At 44.4% G+C, this 20662-nt stretch overlaps 1 protein-coding gene across 8 annotated transcripts in view; it reads right to left on the minus strand.

Annotated features, from left to right (window-relative positions):
• Positions 1 to 20662, minus strand: part of LOC120023791 (kinesin light chain 1) — a 48938-nt gene that overhangs the window by 4771 nt on the left and 23505 nt on the right. Inside the window, exons 2-15 of one of the 8 annotated variants that reach the window (XM_038967898.1) lie at positions 19762 to 20029; positions 19285 to 19515; positions 19065 to 19143; positions 17268 to 17496; positions 17033 to 17120; positions 16440 to 16541; positions 9895 to 10068; positions 9661 to 9760; positions 8931 to 8983; positions 7908 to 7975; positions 7713 to 7821; positions 7262 to 7399; positions 3624 to 3754; positions 2065 to 2131 (exon numbers count right to left, since the gene is read on the minus strand). In XM_038967898.1, coding sequence (XP_038823826.1) covers positions 2065 to 2131; positions 3624 to 3754; positions 7262 to 7399; positions 7713 to 7821; positions 7908 to 7975; positions 8931 to 8983; positions 9661 to 9760; positions 9895 to 10068; positions 16440 to 16541; positions 17033 to 17120; positions 17268 to 17496; positions 19065 to 19143; positions 19285 to 19515; positions 19762 to 20028 — 1836 coding nt within the window. In that variant the 5' untranslated portion in view covers position 20029. Of the gene's footprint in view, positions 1 to 2064; positions 2233 to 3623; positions 3755 to 7234; positions 7400 to 7712; positions 7822 to 7907; positions 7976 to 8930; positions 8984 to 9660; positions 9761 to 9894; positions 10069 to 10877; positions 11072 to 16439; positions 16542 to 16878; positions 16941 to 17032; positions 17121 to 17267; positions 17497 to 19064; positions 19144 to 19284; positions 19516 to 19761; positions 20030 to 20662 lie in introns of those variants that run through there. The other 7 variants (XM_038967897.1, XM_038967900.1, XM_038967899.1 and 4 more) reach the window with 7 other exon arrangements.

Here is a 20662-nt window from a genome sequence, read left to right on the forward strand (position 1 = left end):
CTAAGAGCTTTGCACACCTAGATTATACAATATTTGCATATTATTCTTTTAAATTCGTCAACCTCTGTCAAATTGGTTGTGGATCATTGCTAGACAACCATTTAAGTCTTGCCATAGATTTAAGCAGATTTAAGTAAAACTGTAACTCGGCCACTCAGGAACATTTGCAGTCTTCTTCGTAAGAAACCTCAGCGTAGATTTGGCCTTGTGTTTTAGATTATTGTCCTGCTGAAAGGTGAATTCATCTCCCAGTGTCTGGTGGAAAGCAGACAACCAGGTTTCCTCTAGGATTTTTCCTGTGCTTAGCGCCATTCCGTTTATTTTATATCCTGAAAAACTCCCCAGTCCTTAACGATTACAAGCCTATCCATAACATGATGCAGCCACCAAAATGATTGAAAATATGGAGAGTGGTACTCAGTAATGTGATGTATTGGATTTGCCCCAAACATAACACTTTGTATTCAGGACAAAAAGTTAATTGCTTTGCTAAAGTTTCTGCAGTATTATTTTAGTGCCTTGTTGCAAACAGGATGCATGTTTTGGAATACTTTGATGTACAGGCTTCCTTTTCACTCTGTCATTTAGGTTAGTATTGAGGAGTAACTACAATGTTGATCCATCTTCAGTTTTTTCCTATTATAGCCATTAAACTCCAACTGTTTTAAAGTCACCATTGGCCACATGGTGAAATCCCTGAGCGGTTTCCTTCCTCTCCGGCAACCGTGTTAGGAAGGACGCCTGTATCTTTGTAGTAACTGGTGTATTGGCACGCAACCAAAAGTGTAATTAATAACTTCACCATGCTCAAAGTGATATTCAGCATCTGTTTTTATTGTATTTTTACAAATCTACCAATAGGTGGCCTTCTTTGCGAGACATTGGAAAATCTCCCTGGTCTTTGTGGTTGAATCGGTTTTTGAAATTCACTGCTCGACTGAGGGGCCTTACAGATCATTGTATGTGTGGGGTACAGAGATGAGGTAGTCATTAAAAATCATGTTAACACTATTATTGCACACAGAGTGAGTTCATGCAACTTGTTAAGCACATTTTTACTCCTGAACATATTTCGGTTTGCCATAACAAAGGGGTTGAATACTTACTGACTCAAGACATTTCAGCTTTTCATTTTTAATGAATTAGTAAAAATAAAAAATAAACATAATTCCACTTTGACATTGGGGGGTATTATATTTAGGCCAGTGACCAAAAATCTTAATTTAATCAATTTTAAATTCAGGCTGTAATACATAACGTGGAAAAAGTCAAGGGGCGTGAACACTTTCTGAAGGCACTGTTGAGTATTGCTATTGAGTATTTGGGGAATGTGGTATATAATATAAATGAGATGACGCCAATGTCAAAATCTGGAGCTCGGTGACAGTGATGAGTGGTGCACAGACCGGCACTGTATTCTGGAGTCACACCCTTATCGTATGGTGGGTTGGCAGAACCAGTATATCACCATGTAGAAAGGTCCCATTGTCCAGTGATGCATATTCTCAAATCAATCCATTCAGGTTAATCTTTCTGAACAATTGATACAAGTCAGTTAATAACAGGAGTAAAACTTTAAAAAAGGTTGCTGTTGATCATCTGGTTGCAAACTATTATCTCTGGTTCATCTTTGATCTCATTTCCTCGCTCATCATACAGCCACAGAAATCAACTGTCAAAAGGTGTTATTTCCCACATCTACCTTGCAGATCATTCATTATTGCGAGTTGAGACTAAGGGGTTATAAATTAGAGAACACCATGAAAAACATGTCAGTCTGTGAACCACTGATGTTACCACACACATGTACGCCATTTCATTAGTGACCAATTTCTGAGATGACTGCCGAGGTGAAGAGGGGCAAGGGCCAGTTTGATCACAGATCACAACCAAGAGGACCATTGGGAATTTGAGTTTCATAAAGTGAAGTCTCAGAGTAGTGTAAGAAAATGAGGTAGATAAAAAAAGGGGAGGATGAGCGAGGAGAGACCCAGAAAACAATGGGGCAAGATTGGGTGATGTGAAAGATGGAGAGGGGGAGAGAGAGACAGTTGGGCTCCTTACTTGGTAGAGGTCTCCGGCAGCATTGTCCACCACGTTTAGAACACCTAGTGAACTGGCTCGCTTCATGCTGCATCCAGAACAGTGACATGCAAGGAGATGTCGGTGAGGGGTCGAGGGTCAGGGATGAGGAGGACATGTGGCCAATGGAGATGGTATGTGGGTTAATAACTATAATGAGACCCACTCACATGTTAGTTTCCCCAGACAATGCCCCCACACAAATACATAAAGCATGAGCTAAATCATACTCTTTAACCCTGGTTAAATTGGGGGCACCACACCTGTACATTTAGTAGAAGTAGAATCTTTGAAGCTGAATGTGCTGGAAAGCACAGCAGACTTTTTTAAGTGTGCCCCTCTTACAAAATATCCAAATCAGTAGTTCAGTCAAATGCCATTTTTTGGCTTTTCTTTACCCTATAACATGTGGGTTGAAGGACATACTTAACAAAAGTTCACGAGTGTGACAAAACAATTGATTAAAGGGAGTATTGAGCCAAATTCATTTGTGCCTGTTGCAAGGGGAAGAATATTGTTTTGTATTGATCAATACAGTTCTCTACTGTCACCTGGATTAGAGAGAAGTCATCATAATGGGGTTAATTCAACATCGAAGAGTTAGAAGCAAAAAGAGGAAAATGAGTCAAAGAATACAGAATTCCAGCAAACAGATGAGGCATGCTGTAGCCATTCGCTTGGAAAAGTTTATTTGTCAATAAAAGCACAACACAGCACAGACAGATGTATTAGAACATTAAAATAAAAGATGCCCATGCAGAAAAAAACAAGTTATGACAAAAATTCACCAAGAAACTATTGAAAATAAACACAAATATTTGCACCTTCTTAAAATGTAGTTTAAAAATTGTGAAAAAAGGGAAGACAATATGGCAAGAAAATAAATAAAATACGCATTTCATAGGCAGATATGCAGGCATTTCAAAGCAGACAATGAGCAGTAGTGTGGTTATCTAAAGCGCTCAGCCATTCTCTTTAGTCTCCAGATTGTCCATCATAGCTGATTGAGAGTACTCTGTGTACAACAGAATAAACTAGGCAGAGCAACAGATGTGACTTTTTATACAAATTATAAGGACATTAAATAGAGAAGCTGCTGACTGAGGCACTTTGTGTCCTAGTACTCTGCCCGACTCTCTCTGCCTGTCAGCTCGAAGCACTTCCTACACTGGACATACAGGCAATAGAGTCTGGAATACTACCCTGCTTCTAGAGAGTGATATTGTGCCAGTGAGTCAGTACCAGTCACAATACGTGGCATTCATAGTGTATGCCAGTGAAAGTGCACAAGTATCAGCCGCTTGAATGTGTTAGTGCAACCCCCAGTGATTCATGACTTGTGCCAAACAGGACTCAGAGATACACAGAGTTAACCCACAGCAGAGTAGAGATCCCTCCAGAAGCAGGGTGGCTTAGTCTTTTCTAGGCAGATCTAGTGGCAGCACACCAATCCAGTGGAGCGAGGTGGAGAGGAAGGGCCTCACCCATGGGGCCCTCTGTGCATTAGAGGTCAAGGGTTCAAAGGTGAGGGGGATAGTTACCCAGGGTTTTTGGGCTCGCTCTCCCGTGAGCCACCGCCCTTCAGCTTGCGGACCAGTTTCTCGCTGCTGCGGCGAATAGAGGCACGGAGTTTACTGAAGGAGCCGCTCCGCTTCAGAGAACCAGAACCGTCCTGATGAGAGAGGCCAGAGGGTTACACTCTCACGCACACAGTGCAGTTATGCGCGCACACACACACACACGCGCACACACACACACACACATACAGAGATCTGGTTCAGCAAATAATTTCCATAGACATCTGTCTGCATATGTGATGGACTGTGTGATATGAGTGTACTTGTTATGTGCATCTGATTAGACTCTCTGTTCAGACAAAATGTCGACCTCAGTGTGCTATTCAGAAATTATGCTATAAAGATATCAGAGAAGCCCTCCAAAAACATCTTGTGAGGTCATGCTGTCACAATAGTTCTCTTGAGTCAACAGAGCACAGCAATTAAATTCCTTCAATAATTTACTTTTATCCCAAGGCAGACATGTTGCTTTGCCTGCCTTATCTTCGATAGGGAACAAACAAAGAGGCTACAGGCAAAGATCTGGGTGAGCAAAGAGTTACGTTTTATTAGAAGTTAAGAAAGACAGTAAGATCTGATGCACAGACAGACACGACAGAGTAGATTAGTAGAGCAGATTCCGCACTGCAGAGCAAGGCTTGTCCCACCCCTCTGTCCTTTACCCTCCCACCCATTCCCCATTTGTCTACGTATATACAGTAATATACAGGAGCTGCCATGTCTTCTGATGCCCCCTCGTGATCATGACATCACAACACTTAAGTTAGACATCAATAGGACCATATGGAGCACGGGATCTAACACTAAAGAAATCCGACAGTAGCCTGGTGCCACCATGGTGCACTGAGGGAGCATACAGTATGATTATCATGCCACCAGCTCATAGTATTTCCAGTATGTTAGTTAAATCACTACAAGCAAGAGCAGTCCGGTATGCATCGGTCAGTACTAGTAAATGCTAAACACTCAACACCACCACACAGAGATAGGTAGAAACTCCTCAAGCGAGAGAGCGAGGAGACAGAGTATTTAAGTACAGTAAAGAGTAAGATAAGGTAATGGCAGGAGTGGCTTGGAATGGTTCTGGGACAGAGCCCAGAACCCCTGTCCCATTGACATTGGATAGAGCTGGGGTCAGCTTGGCCCAATGTGTCCCTGTAGAGTAACCAGACAGACAGCCCAGAGGAGAGCAGGGGACCAGAGTCTGAAGAGAGGACAACTGCAAAGCTGGAGGGGTGGCAGGCGAGCAGGCGTCCATCATGCAGAAGACAAGTTTTTAGAACCACAACAAGGCATCTGGAGTTATGCCTGCCAGTCAGACAGGGATGGAGAGAGAGGTAGACAGAATGAAAGAGACAGAGGGTTTTGAAAAATAGAGATGAAGAGGAGGTAGAATAAAGTGAGATGGGGAGAGAAAAATGTGGAGTTGGTAAGAGGAAACGAGAGGAAGTCAGACAGACAGAAGCAGTAAGCCAAAGTGGTTTCCCCCTCAGAGACAGTATTTCTCCACGTAGAGTTGTGGATGTGCTTTACTACTGCAGAAGGCATCAACGCTCAACAGTTGCAACAACTAAGGAGCATAACAGGAGAAAGGAAGCTTAAAAGCAACAAAATTAAAATTAAAAATAGACAGGTAAAAGTAAGAGTGAAAAATCATGGATGAATGAATTAAAGAAGCCTTAATACATCAACTGATCATAAACATCCAACCCCCTCAAATATAGGCTTAGTGCATCCAACTGAAGCAAAGGTAGCATGGATCTGGGGTTTTAACTGTTGTTCTCCGTCTTTGACCTCAGAGCCTTAACGGCCAGTTAAAGCATCTCTCATAATACATAAAACACAGAGCTGACCAGTATGAGCTGACCAGTATGAGCTGGCCAGTATGAGTTAACCAGTATGAGCTAACCCGTATGAGCTGGCCAGTATGCTGCTCAATTTGGTAGTTATGTCATTTTGAAAGCAAATGAATAGAACTTTATTTAATGAATACAGACTTTTACTCAATTCAGTATATAAAAAAATATATATCCACAAAATGGCCAACATGACTATAAACCCAAAATAAAAACCATTTAGATTCTTAAACTCCAACCAGCTTGTGTATTCTAACCCTGTTTGGTTTCTATAAAAAAAACTCTAGACAATTCCCTGTACAAAGCCATCGGCCATTTTCCACAGCCAAGTTCAGAAGGCCTTAGGCTCAACCATAGGCAAATCAAATCACCGAAAAGAGGAGAGATACTGTGTCTGGAGAACAGTCTGTCTTCACACAGTTATATCATAGTTGCACACACAATAGCACAGGTTTTACTCAGACAGGAGACAAGTTAGCCCACCACAGAATGCACAGACAAGGGGATGCAGACAGTAGACACTCAGAATCACTCCGAGTAATGGGACAGGCCCAGGGCGGGATGCTGCCCCACCTCTACCTGATAACAAGCTGCCACTGGATGCAGAGGAAAAGACAGCAGGAGTACTGTATCACAATCAACATGCATGAATAAGTCTGTCCATCTAGTATGTATTACACCTCTGACAGAGGATACAGCTGTACAGGTCACACAAACACATACTGTAGGTGCTTGAGCATGCACACACACACACCTAAGCAGACACCAATTGGCAGGTAAGTACAGACAGTACAATAATGACATCCCACACTCAAACACACACATGATGAACGTGTCAGAGGGACTCTGAAGATGTACAGTACAGAGCCCACATGCATCAGTAGTGATGAGAACATGAATAAGTCACCATGGCAACATTAGAGGTGTGGTTTAACACACAGGTTAACATACTGACTGGATAGTGTGAGTGTCTGACAGACCCAGTCCAATAGGTATGCAGTACAGTAGAGAACACAGGTTAGGAATGTGCCTAAGCCCAGTCACCCCAGAGCCTTGAGGTGCAGACCAGGCAGGCAAGGGACTCCCAGGAGGAGATGCTGATTGGTTGTCTTGGTCACTACGGTTACTGTTGCTACAGGAGCAGGAAAGTTCTGAATAGCAGACTACAGCAGTGAGTGTTGTGTAGTTCGCAAACATACACTGTGATCAAGTGGACTTTACTGCAGTAATCAGATAAAGACAGAGGGAATAGCTACTGGATGGAGAGGACGTGTTAGTTGTGAGCAAAATACTGCTTGCTGCAAGCATAATAGAAGCATAAAAAACATATTGCTTCTATAAAAGGCACATTAACTTGCTGGCACAGAGGTCTGGGAAGAAACACATTTTCCGTAAGCAGCTGAAGTGTTCATTCCGTTAGTAGAGAACTATAAGCATCGGTGTAGACTAGAAGCATTAATGTAGAGCTGAGGTGATTATTACCACATTCAATCAGCATTATAACTTATAACTAGCTTTCACACCAACAATAGGGAGTCAGAGAATCTAGGAGAGTTACCATCAATGTTACCACTGGCAACTCAGCCCTCATCAAATAATTTACAAGTTGTAGAGGATATGCACTTTAAGAATAGGTAAGAAATAACTTTTTCTCTAAGGGGTATGTGTCTGTACCCCCTCCCTACACCGTGTGTGGCCTGGGCTGTGTACTGTACTTACCCCATTCCACTCCACACTCATACTCACTTCCTCGCCCCCGTCCGGGCCGCTCTCGTACTTGACCGTGGTGTCAGAGGTCAGACTCTCACGGCTCCGCTGCTTCTCCCGCTCCTCCGGCTCGCTCAGAACATCCGCCACACGCTGCTTGTGCACTGTGTCCAGACCCTGGCCACATGGACAGGAGACACACACATTAACAAACACATTATGAACCACATAAACGCGTACAAAGATGATAAAGACAGCTAAATAAAAAAATCTGGAGCATTTTCATGAGACATCTACAGTGATCAACATCATGTGTTGGATTTTGTTATAGATTTGTTTACAATAGTTGAAAGGCAGGACCTGCTAATATTTCAGTTAAGCTGCTGGACCAATGATACTCCAACAGTGCATTCACCTTGAGTTTCATATGACTCTGGCCTGGCAAATCTTATTCAAGCATGTGAGTGTCAGAAGAGGACAGTGGTCACACCTGTTTTCTGGAGCGCTTAGCTGCTTCCTCCAGTGTCTCTGCCGCCTCAAATTTACCCTGCCGCCTGTAGAGGGCGCCCAGATTCTTCAGGGTGGTGGTTACTGTGGGGCTGGGGGCAGACATCATAAACACATTATGAACTAATGATGTAATCACATACAGAACAGTCCATGAGTTTCCAGACTCAACACAGACCTGTCTACTTTACAGGCCTTGTACCAGCCTCCATACTCTCCAAACAGGGAGCTGTCCTGCTGCTTTCCCTAGAGAAGAGAAGAACCACCACATCCATCAGTTGTCAGGATTTAAGGACTTCAAACGCTAATGACAAACACCCACCCCCTATTCATGGGTTGCACGTTTGTGAGCATTCTACTCAATGCATCCTCATTGGGCGATAATTATATGGTCTAAAGTGCATTCCTGTGGATTGAAAACACAATGACATTTCTAAAGAAGATAAATAATTAGTAGGAAAACCCTTTGTCATCATTTTGATGTCGCCAGATTGACTTTAGATGCAGTATAACATTAGCTAGTTAGCTAAGATAGAGGAGCCCTCCAGATTTTCGCTACCTAACGTTAGCATTGCTAACTATTTTTTGACCAACTTTGCTAGCTAATGACAACATTGGCATCTGTCTAAAAGTACATTTGCCAACATGATGATAAAGTTGTTACCTACTAAATATGTGCATACTTTATCAATGTCATCGTATTCCCAAGCCCCTAGAGTGTAATTTAGACGACAGTCATTCGCCCCGGTTCAAATTCATTAGCCCTCTTTATACTTTTGAGCATCAATATGGCTGCAGCATCTTTATGACATTGATAACAATGGCAACGACGTGACCGAGGTGCAACACATTAATAGCAAAACTGTTGGTCACAAAGAAATTGCCTAAATATTCCAGCTAATTCTGGACAAATTATATGGAACCGTGAAATGAGATCTAGAGTAAATTAACCGATCTGAGACATGTTAACGTAACCTAATATACATAAGTGCTTAAAGAGAGAGGTGGGAAATTGAGAGATTACAGTTCATCACAATTTCTTCAGCAGTCTAAATTGATGACCCTTTCATACCGTGACTGAAACACTCTTTTCCCTGTCAGTTGTGAAAGTTCAGCCACAACAGTCAGTAGTGACACATGCCATGGCCCTTAGTGAAAGTGGACCCTCTATCATCCCTCTCACATAAACACACTCTCTCACCTTGCTCTGTTCCTCTCTCTCCTCAGCATGCATCCAAATGGGTTTGTTCTCATCTGCAGAGCCAGAGACCAAAAACAACAATCAGACACATGCAGGTTCAAAAAGATATTGAGACATTCAGGCAGTCACCCAGGCGCTCTAAGTGCTTGACCTGGTCTGGCTCAAAGTATTAGAACATTCAACTGAAAGGTCACCGTTGTTTTCAGAAGCGCATTTCCACTAAACTGATGACAGCAGCCTGAAAGCATTAACTTTTACATGTATTTATTATTTAACTAGGCGAGTCAGTTAAGAACAAATTCTTATTTACAATAACGGCCTACCCCGGCCAAACCAGGACGACGCTGGGCCAATTGTGCACCGCCCTACGGGACTCCAAATCACGGCCAGCTGTGATGCAGCCTGGATTCGAACCAGGTACTGTGTTGCCTCTTGCACTGAGATGCAGTTCCTTAGACCACTGAACCACTTGGAAGCCCATCAAACGATAGATTGTGTGTGTGTGTGTGTGTGTGTGTGTGTGTGTGTCTCCGTGGGTACCAGAAATCACCACAAATATAGTAAAACAAGGAAAATTCTCGCTCGTGGGGACATTTCCCAGGTCCCCACAAGGACAAAGGCTATTTTAGGTTTAGGAGTTAGGTTTTAGGGAAATAGGATTTAGAACGGAAATCAATTTAATGGCCCCACAAGGATAGCAAAACATATGCTTTGTGAGAGAGTGTCTTACCGTCTACAGAGCCAAACTCCCTCTCATGTGCGCGGGTAAGGATCTCTTTGTACAGAGTTTCAGCCTGCTTGAACTTCCCCTGCTTCAGGTAACAGGACGCCTTGGAGAGGAAGAGAGAGAATGTAAGAATATGATCTTCAAAAAGTAAGAAAATCCTCTTCTCATAACTCATTAGAAAATGTGCAGTCATTTTTCGAAGCCAGTGATCTCTTAAACCCTATGTGATCCTTTCACCAGGTTGTTCTTGGTCTTGGCCACGTTGGGGTCGTCAGGGCCCAGTTTGGTCTGGTAGATCTCCAGGGCCCGCTGGTAGTAGTACTCCACCTCCTCGTACTTGCCCTGGTTCTGACACAGCAGGGCGAGGTTGTTCAGCTGCTTGGCAACGTCTGGGTGGTCCTTACCCAGAACCTGGACAGGAGGTGAGATGGAGAGGCCATGTAAATATAACAAAACAGTGTGCAATAAAGCAATAATGGGTCAGCTTCTCAAAGTAAGTGGGCAAGAAAGGAGTTTATCACAACAAAAAGAGACGGCCGGTGTTTTCCACAAGTACATAGAGTAGCCAAATAGAAAAAGTAGCCAGCCAGACATCCCCGGGCCGTTTTTTTCTTCCCCTCCTGGGTAAATTCCTTTTTTGCAGAAGGAGCTCTATTTTGGTGGCCTCTGGTACATTCAAATGCTTTAATTCCATCAAAACATTCTAATGCCTTGATTCCATTTTTTTCTTCTCCATTTTAGTCGTTTAGCAGACGCTCTTATCCAGAGCGTCTTAAAGTTAGTGCATTCATCTTAAGATAACTAGATAGGGGACAACCACATATCACAGGCATAGAAAGTATTATTATTATTTTTTTGTTTTGAGGTGGCAGAACAAAGTGCTCGTGTTGGGGTGTAGGAAGGTAGGGAGGGGCAGTTCCTCTTATGTTCCATAGGTTAGCACCATGGTCTTGTAGTGGATGCGAGCTTCAATTGGAAGACAGTGGCGTGTGCGTAGGAGCGGGGTGACAGAACTTGGGAAGGTTGAAAACCAGGCCGGCTGCAGCATTCTGGATAAGTTGCAGGGGTTTGATGGCACAAGCGGGGAGCCCAGCCAACAGCGAGTTGCAGTAGTCCAGACAGGAGAGGACAAGTGCCTGGATTAGGACCTGCGCCTCTTCCTGTGTGAGGTAGGGTTGTACTCTACGGATGTTGTAGAGCATGAACCTGCAGGAGCGAGTCACTGCTAGAACCGAGCCCTGTGGGACACCAGTAGTGAGAGTATGTGGCACAGACACAGATCCTCTCCACATCCCCTTGTAGGAGGGCCCGCCAGGTAGGATGCAATCCAAGAGTGTGCAGCGCCTGAGACGCCCAGCCCTGAGAGGGTGGAGAGGAGGATCTAATGGTTCAGTGTCGAAGGCAGCGGATAGATCTAGGAGGATGAGAACAGAAGAGAGAGAGTCAGCTTTGGCAGTGCGGAGAGCTTCCGTGACACAGAGAAGAGCAGCCTTGGATGAGGGACCAGTCTTGAAACTTGACTGGTTAGGGTCAAGAAGATCGTTCTGAGCGAGATAAGGAGAAAGTTGATCAGAGACGGAACGCTCAAGTGTTTTGGAAAGAAAAGGATAGTGTATTTCAGATTCCATTTTCCATCTGAAATACAAAGCAAAATTGTTTACCTCCCATATTGGAAAAATGTGTTATGGCATTGTGTAGAAATACATGACTTTAATATAATATTCCAGTAGTTAAAATGTTATCTAAGTCTATATGACCAGGACTATTTTTAAGTAAGAAAACATTAAGCCTTTAACATCTTTTCTTGAGATGAAAGGCTTATTTACAGTTTTAATGCAAGATATGAATTGCCACAATGTTTGTTCTTCATATTATGTACAGTACCAGGTTTGGACACACCTACTCATTCATTCATTCATTTTTACAATTTTCTACATTGTAGAATAATAGTGAAGACATAAAAACTATGAAATAACACATATGGAATCATGTAGTAACCCAAAAAATGTTAAACAAATAAAAAATAGTCACCCTTTGCATTGATGACAGCATTGCACACTCTTAGAATTCTCTCAACCAGCCTCATGAGGTAGTCACCTGGAATGCATTTCAATTAACAGGTGTACCTTTGGGGCTGCAGGTAGCCTCTCCCCGGTAGGCCGTCATTGTAAATCAGAATTTGTTTTTAACTGACTTGCCTAGTTGAAGGTTAAATGTACCAAAAAATGTTTTAAGTTAATTTGTGACATTTCTTTCCTTCTTAATGCATTTGAGCCAATCAGTTGTGTTGTGACATGGTATGGGTGGTATACAGAAGATAGCCATATTTGGTAAAAGACCAAGTCCATATTATGGCAAGAACAGCTCAAATAAGGAGAGAGAAAACAAGTCCATCATTACTTTAAGACATGAAGGTCAGTCAATCCGTAAAAATTCAAGAAGTTTCTTCAAGTGCAGTTGCAAAAACAATCAGGCGCTATGATGAAACTGGCTCTCAGGAAGACCGCCACAGGAAAGGAAGACCCAGAGTTACCTCTGCTGCAGAGGATAAGTTCATTAGAGTTACAAGCCTCAGAATGCAGCCAAAATAAATGTTAAGACGACATCAACTGTTCAGAGGAGACTGCGTGACATCAGGCCTTCATGGTCGAAATGCTACAAAGAAACCACTGCTAAGGACACCAATAAGAAGAAGAGACTTGCTTGGGCCAAGAAACACGAGCAATGGACATTAGAAATCTGTCCTTTGGTCTGATGAGTCCAAATGAGATGTTTGGTTTCAACCGCCGTGTCTTTGTGAGACGCAGAGTAGGTGAACGTATGATCTCCGCATGCGTGGTTCCCACCGTGAAGCATGGAGGTGGTGGTGTGATGGTGCTTTGCTGGTGACACTATCTGTGATTTATTTAGAATTCAAGAAACACTTAACCATCATGGCTACCACAGCGATACACCATCCCATCTGGTTTGCGCTTAGTGGGACATTCATTTGTTTTCAACAGGACAAAGGACCCAAAACACACCTCCAGGCTGTGTAAGGGCTATTTGACCAAGGAGGAGAGTGATGGAGTGCTGCATCAGATGACCTGGCCTCCACAATCACCCGACCTCAATCCAATTGAGATGGTTTGGGATGAGTTGGACCGCAGAGTGAAGGCAAAGCAGCCAACAAGTGCTCAGCATATGTGCAACTCCGTCAAGACTGTTGGAAAAGCATTGCTCATGAAGCTGGTTGAGAGAATGCCAAGAGTGTGCAAAGCTACTTTGAAGAATATAAAATCTAAAATGTATTTTGATTTGTTTAACACTTCTTTGGTTACTACATGATTCCATGTGTTATTTCATAGTTTTGATGTCTTCACTATTATTCTTCAATGTAGACAATGTATTCTTCAATGTATAGTAAAAAATAAAAAATAAACTCTTGAATGAGTAGGAGCCCAAACTTTTGACTGGTACTGAATTTTATTAAAACAGAAAAATGAAGTAAACAGCTCACAATATTTTGAAAACAAATTAAAGGATTTAGTTTTCCAGGTTTCCATTTTTCCACATTTTGTTACGTTACAGCCTTATTCTAAAATTGATTTTTTATTTTATTTTAAATAAAAGTTCCTCAACCTACACACACAATGCAAAAACAGGTTTAGACATTTTTGCAAATGTATTAAATTAAAAACAGAAATGCCTCATACACAAGTATTCAGACCCTTTGCTATGAAACTCGAAATTAAGCTCAGGTGCATCCTGTTTCCATTGATCATCCTTGAGATGTTTCTACAACTTGATTGGAGTCCATCTATTGTAAATTCAATTGATTGGACATGATTTGGAAAAGCACACACACCTGTCTATACAAGGTCCCACAGTTGACGGTGCACGTCAGAGCAAAAACCAAGCCATGAGGTAGAAGGAATTGTCCGTAGAGCTTCGAGACAGGAATATGTCGAAGGCACAGATATGGGGAAGGGTATCAAAATATTTCTGCAGCATTGAAGGTCCCTAAGAACACAGTGGCCTCCATCATTCTTAAATGGAAGAAGTTTGGAACCACCAAGACTCTTCCTAGAGCGCCAGGGTTCCTCTGAGGAGATGGACAACCACCTCTGCAGCACTCCACCAATCAGGCCTTTACGGTATTGGCCAGACAGAGGCCACTCTTCAGTAAAAGGCAAATGTCAGCCCACTTGGAGTTTGCCCAAAGGAACCTAAAGGACTCTGACCATGAGAAACAAGATTCTCTGGTCTGATGAAACCAAGATTTAACTATTTGGCCTGAATGCCAAGCGTCACGTCTGGAGTAAACCTGGCACCATCCCTTCGGTGAAGCATGGTGGTGGCAAGATCATGCTGTGGGGATGTTTTTCAGCGGCAGGGACTGGGACACTGGTCAGGATCGAGGAAAAAAGGAAAGGCTCAAAGTACAGAGCGATCCTTGATGAAAACCTGCTTCAGAGCGCTCAGACTGGAACAAAGGTTCACCTTCCAACAGGACAACAACCCTAAGCACACAGCCGAGACAACACAGGAGTGGCTTTGGGACAAGTCTCTGAATGTCCCTGAGTGGCCCAGCCAGAGCCCGGACTTGAACCCGATCGAACATCTCTGGAGTGACCTGAAAATAGCTGAGCAGCAACGCTCCCCATCCAACTTGACAGAGCTTGAAGATCTGCAGAGAAGAATGGAAGAAACTCCCCAAATACAGGTGTGCCAAGCTTGTAGCGTCATACCCAAGAAGACTCAAGGCTGTAATAACTGCCAAATGTGCTTCAACAAAGTACTGAATAAAGGGTCTGAATACTTACGTAACTGTACATGTTTGCAAATGTATTAAAATAAAATATTCTACAAACCTGTTTTTGCTTTGTCATTATGGGGTATTGTGTTTAGATTGATGGGGGGAAACTATTTAATCCACTATTTAATCCATTGTAGGCTGTAACGTAACAAAATGTGAAAAGTCAAGGGGTCTGAATACTTTGAATGCACTGTACATTACATGGGACGTGCATATTCACGAGCTTCATGCTTTCTCTCCCTCCTCCATGTAAAGGAATTTGACTGCAACCAGAGATCTGGATATAATGACAAGATACTCATGTCTCCACCCTAACAATGGGAGTCGTTGTCCCAAAGACGGGAAGGCAGGCGACAAGCTTAGGTCCACCATAAGCCCATAGAAACGTACTGGGCTTATTCCGGATATATTTTGCCGCGATTGAAACCTCTCGCTTCGCCTCTTCCTCTCTGCTGCGTTTCCCTGTCACTGCTCGCTTTGTGACCGACAGGCACCTGTTCCATCAATAGATCGCTAGAAGATGCATATAGTTCATTTTAGCGGGAGAGGGCTCGACGGACTAGTGAATTTAAACTTTTAAATGAAATGTAGCCTAGTTCAAATGAAGTGGAAAATGTAACCGGCTGAATAGCCGACAGCCGGTGCTTATGGAAAACACTGGACGCCATCCCCATTACTTCGGATAGAAGAATAATCTCACTTCTGTCCTTTATGTTTGCTGGCTAGGCTAAATATCATAAAGAGAATAAGAGGGTGAAGTCAGAGCAGAGCTGGAGGAGAGGCATCACTAATGGGTTGGGTGAGGACAGAGAATGGAGCAGAGGGCTAACGCTGTCTCTCTGTGACTCAGAAAGAGAGACACAGAGACTGGGAGTTAGGAGTGAGACTCACTGCTCATTAGCAGGGAAAGAGTGCCCTTCCCTCCCTTCCATGCAGTGACTGAGAGGCTTACTGATGAGGTAAACTAGAGTCTCTCTGATTGATGGTTTCTATCTGAATGATCAATAGTAAGAGGTTTTCAAAGCAACCTGTGCTGCTGGATGTGTACAAATCTCACTCCCCCTCTCTCCTGTGAAGTTTAGGTATATTTGAAGAGTTTACTGTAAACATCATTAAAAGTATAGGATTTCAACAGGGAATACAAGACAGCAAGGTCTGGGTGATATATTGACTGAGTTTTATTGAAGAGAGTGATGCCTTTGAACTTGAGCCAGGGTTAGTGCCTGTTACTGGGGTACTCTGTAGAGAGAGACCCTCCGTCCGCCTCCTCCTTCTAGTCTTCACCCATAAGGATGAACCAAGGACTCAGACAGCTCACACAGTGGGAAAAGCAAAAGCTATAAAAAGAAAGAACTGCCAGGAAAATTCCTCCTGCATCAGCAAAGCTGTCTTCCTTCCTCTGTTGCGAAAGCTGGGTGGCAAATCTTTAACCTTGAGAGAGAGCTTTATCAGAGTTGAAGTGGATAATATAAATAAAATGTCTCAGCTGTCTTTAAGCTCTGTGCTCTCCAGCACAGGAGTCGACATGTCAATCTTAGCACAGAGGGAGCATGAGGGGAAAAGCCACAGGGCGAGAGAGAGACAACGTGAAACAGAAAGGGAGATGGATAAATAGAGAGACAGCACTTTGCATCTCCAGGACTGCTGAGCTTCTCCTTTATAAACATCCAATTTTGCACAGCCAAATATCATGAACCCCTTCCAGGACTTAACTCTCTCCAAAGTCACAGTTCCTCTGAACAACACAAATCTATAGGGAGGCTTGGGAGAGGAGGGGGTGATTACAGGGGGGAACATATACACAGAAGATAAGTAAAACATTTTTTTTTAATGTTTGACAAAGAAGAAAACTTTCCAAAGAACTGAAAAGTCCTTTGAAACTTGAGCAAGATTTACTTGGAGAGGAGCAGGAATCCAGATCATTCTGCAGTATTAGCACTACATACCCACAATGCCTTGTGGTGACATATGCCCTCTGACCTACCTTCTCCCGGATCTCCAGAGCCCGCTTGCAAAGGGGCTCCGCTTCCTTGTACTTCCCCCGTTTCCCGTAGAGCACAGCCAGGTTGTTGAGTGTAGCAGCCACCTGAGACAGACAGACACACACACAGTAATATACAAATATCACACGAGACAGCCTCAATCATCTGTGCCCGTGTGTAGTAGTGAGTGACCGCAAGACTCAACCATGGCAGCAGAGTGCAATTGATTTGGTGAGTTAGGTGTGACCGACCGACGAGAGGAAGACAAACAGGGGAAACAGGAAGTGATTACTGCTCTGTAATTATATCCCAATCAGCAGGATGAATCTCCACCACGTGCACATCACTCAGCCCACCAGACCACAGAGGGGCCCCACAGTGACCTTTGACTGGAGTGGTCTGGTGCCCACATGGAGGCGGAAAGGGGATAGAGAGCCTAACCTCTGCTGCTCTGAGTCTGCACTGAGGGAACTGGATGTCCAGGGAGAGTCAGAAACATAAGCCTGTTGGGGTCGACACAGTTAGTGGACCTGCCTGCCTGGCTGGTTACAGACATACTGCTGAGACACAGAGATTGATGAGAAACATCACTCACCGCTGGATGGTCCCTGCCCAGAGTCTTCTCCCTGATGGCCAGAGCGTCGTTCAGCAGGTTGGCTGCCTCTTTGTATTTATTCTGGTCCCTGAAAGAGGAGAGCGAGAAAGAGAGAGGAGCATGTTACCGTGGTTTCTCTGACAATGAGGTCAATTACCAGTGTATTATATTGACTACAATTGATTCACACCGTATACCAACCACCCCCACCCCAGAGCCCTTCCTCCAGGCTGACCTGTAGACCAGGGCCAGGATGTTGAGCATGGTGGCCACGTCTGGGTGGTTGTGTCCGGAGGTCTTCTCCAGGTCCTCCAGGGCCTGTTTGCAGAGGGGCACGGCCACCTCGTAGCGGCCCTGAGAGGCGTACTGGATCACCAGGTTGTGAAGGGTCCTGAGGCGGGCCGGGATCTCATAGCCTCCCTGCTGGGCTGCTGCTGCTGCTGCACTACCGTGGGGCTGCTGGACTGGAGACACACAGAGCAGGGGGGCGAGGGGTTAACATAACATCAATTACTCACATGGACTATTCACTCAAACACACACTATTAATGTTGGATTGGAGAAAGACACTGGACGTGTCCGAATACCCACACTAGCGTAGTAAATAGTAAGCAAAACATTTTTTTATAGTATTGTTTCTCATTAGACGCTCACAGCTCTGTATCACCTCTGAAGGAGGGACAGTGGGCTGAAGAAGGAGTTGTCCTCTGCAGTAAGAACACTCTCCACCACACAGGAAAAGGGCCGGTACGATACCAGTATGGCGATACTCGTTAGTATCACCACAAGGAAACAAAACACAAAGTGGATTTAACTTCTTTAGGAAAACAGCCGTGATGTTGGAAACAAACATTATGTTGTCATCCAGAGTCACATTTACTTTCCAAGCTAAAGTACACAATATTTTACATACAGCAGGTTTTTAAAGGACAAAAAAGTTTGGTCTGCTTCGTGTTTTCATTTTTGCCATGGGAAAAATATTTAGATACTGGTATCATCCTGGCCCTACACAGGAAGTATCAAAAATGTCTCGCCGGAAAAAACTGATCCCAGGCGTTCAGTCGACTCGCACTAGAGTGACGAATCCTATCGACATGCATGGCCAAACCAAAGATATCCCCTTGAAAGTGGCAGTGCAAATACAGCACACTGCAACTACCTAAAAACATACAATCCACCTTTAGCCAGGGCCCATTGTACCAACTCCAGCACCGCACTGATAGGGACCTAAGAGCCTATCAAGGAGGTAACAGTCTGGACAGTAGAGGAGTCTAACCCACTTCACTATAACAGTACCAGCCCAGGATCATGTCACACAGACACAGAAGGCTGTCTCAGTCAGCTCTGCTTCATGTGGCAGCAGGATTAATGTGAGCGTACTCTGGATCATTTGATGATGTGTTCCTCCCCCGCACTCTGGAGAGCTTCCCGGCACTACCCACTCTTCCCTTTGATCCTCTCTCTCCCCCCACAGAAACACAGATTAAAATTAAATAATAATATCCCAATACAAACACAACAAAGGACTAGAGATCCTGCTCCCCTCTCCCTCCCTCCTCCACAGCCCTATCTGCATCTCATTAGCTCTCTATGCTGTGGAGCAATTACTGGAGATGTACCATATTGCAGGGATTTAAAGTGTACTAATGATATGTCTTAGTTCATTTGTTGGATGTGGTTCTGTGTGGGATCATTATACGATATTGTAATGTACGTAGGATCCCTTTTGTTTAATTTTGCCCATAATTATCCACTTAAATGGGGAGTGGTTGTCTGTCTCTGTGCCTCAGATCCTCTCCTATAAATGCTGGTTGCTTGAGTGAACCCAACCTGGTGCTTCCACACTCAACCAGCTCTGCCTAATAGCACTTTAAAGCTCACAGTGATCAGGCCTTTCAGACCAACAGGAGGGAAAAGTAGTTAAAGAGGGACCAGTCAATGTATTGAGGGATTGGGGAGGGAAAGTGGGAACGAGGAGAGAGAATGGGAGGGGAGGAACAGAGAGACATGGGGATAGGAAGAAGACACTCACTGCCAGGAGGTTGGTCATCCTGGTCATCTGGGAACAGATCATCCAGATTCTCTTTACTGGAGTCAGAGTCCTTCTCCTCCTAACAGAGGAAACAGAGAGGGCAGATGATTGTTATTGTCATTTAGAGTAAACCAGGCAGATGAAAAGCAGTGGGGTGTGTGTGTGTTTGCATCAGCCTGCCTGCGCGTAGGCATGTTGTGTATGGTGTGGGTTAACTCACCGATGGCGACAGGTCCTCGTCGTACTTCTTGAGCTGGTTCATGAACTCCAGGTGTTTCTTCTCCTCCTCCAGCTGAGCCACGCTCTGCTCACTCTTCTGCAGCTTCTGCTGGGTGCCCGCCAGTTCGTCCCTCAGCCACTGGTTCTCCTGGCACAGCCGACGAACCTGTGCCCGCAGCTTCTGCTTCTCCGACTCCACAGAGCTCAGGTGGCCCGACAGCGCCATCATCACCTGGGACAAGCACAGCAGGGGAACAGGGGTAGCGGTGAGGCAAGAACACTGAGAACACTGGTGGTAAATGAATGGATAATCCTGTTTCAGTCTAGTTGACCGACACTCAGACCATTAAAGTAGTAGGTGGCTGTGGGTTCTCCATCTAGCTGTCTAATTTGCAGGTTAATTCGATCAGATCCCAGACGGCTCTAGCTCCAGCTCCCCCAGGTCCAGAGGTGTGTAGCAGACAAACAGTGTACTGACCTGTGCCTCGCTCAGGCCCAGCTCCAGCATCTCCAGGGACTTGCGGATCATGAGGGACTTCTCCTCCACCAGGACACCCTGGTCTTCCTGCTTCAGGCAGCGCAGCGTGCCCAGCAAGCCCTCCAAGATAGAGTTGTGCTCCTGCTTCAGAGCCTCCAGGCCCTGGATCACCTGCTTGGTCCTGGAGATGATCTCATCCTGGGACAGCTTCTCCCCAGGATCTTCCTCCTCCTTCAAACACACCATGGTGGACATGTTCTCACGCATCCTGTACCAGACACAAAGAAGAGGAATGGATGTGCATGTTGTAATCAAAATTCTAATCTTAAGTGGCGGATTTCAAACTATCCTTTTGTGAGGCGCAGCCGGGAACTATGTAGATGGTGAGCGGTAGGATCGATAAACCAGAATTGGAGGATCCATCATCGTTTAAATTTTGGGAACATTTAATAGTACGTCAACAGTGAAGAGACGACTCCGGGATACTGGCCTTCGACGCAGAGTTGCAACAAAAAAAAGCCATCTCTCAGACTGGCCAATAAAAAGAAAAGATTAAGATGGGCAAAAGAACACAGACACTGGACAGAGGAACTCTGCCTAGAAGGCCAGCATCCCGGAGTGGTCTCTTCACTGTTGACGTTGAGACTGGTGTTTTGCAGGTACTATGTAATGAAGCTGCCAGTTGAGGACTTGTGAGGTGTCTGTTTCTAAATCTAGACACTCTAATGTACTTGTCCTCTTGCACAGTTGAGCACCGGTTCCTCAGACTCCTATTCTGGTTAGAGCCAGTTTGTGCTGTTCTGTGAAGGGAGTAGTACACAGCATTGTACAAGATCTTCAGTTTCTTGCATGGAATAGCCTTCATTTCTCAGAACAAGAATAGACTGACGAGTTTCTGAAG

Source organism: Salvelinus namaycush, chromosome 28 (assembly GCF_016432855.1).
Source record: "Salvelinus namaycush isolate Seneca chromosome 28, SaNama_1.0, whole genome shotgun sequence".
Classification (NCBI taxonomy): domain Eukaryota; kingdom Metazoa; phylum Chordata; class Actinopteri; order Salmoniformes; family Salmonidae; genus Salvelinus; species Salvelinus namaycush.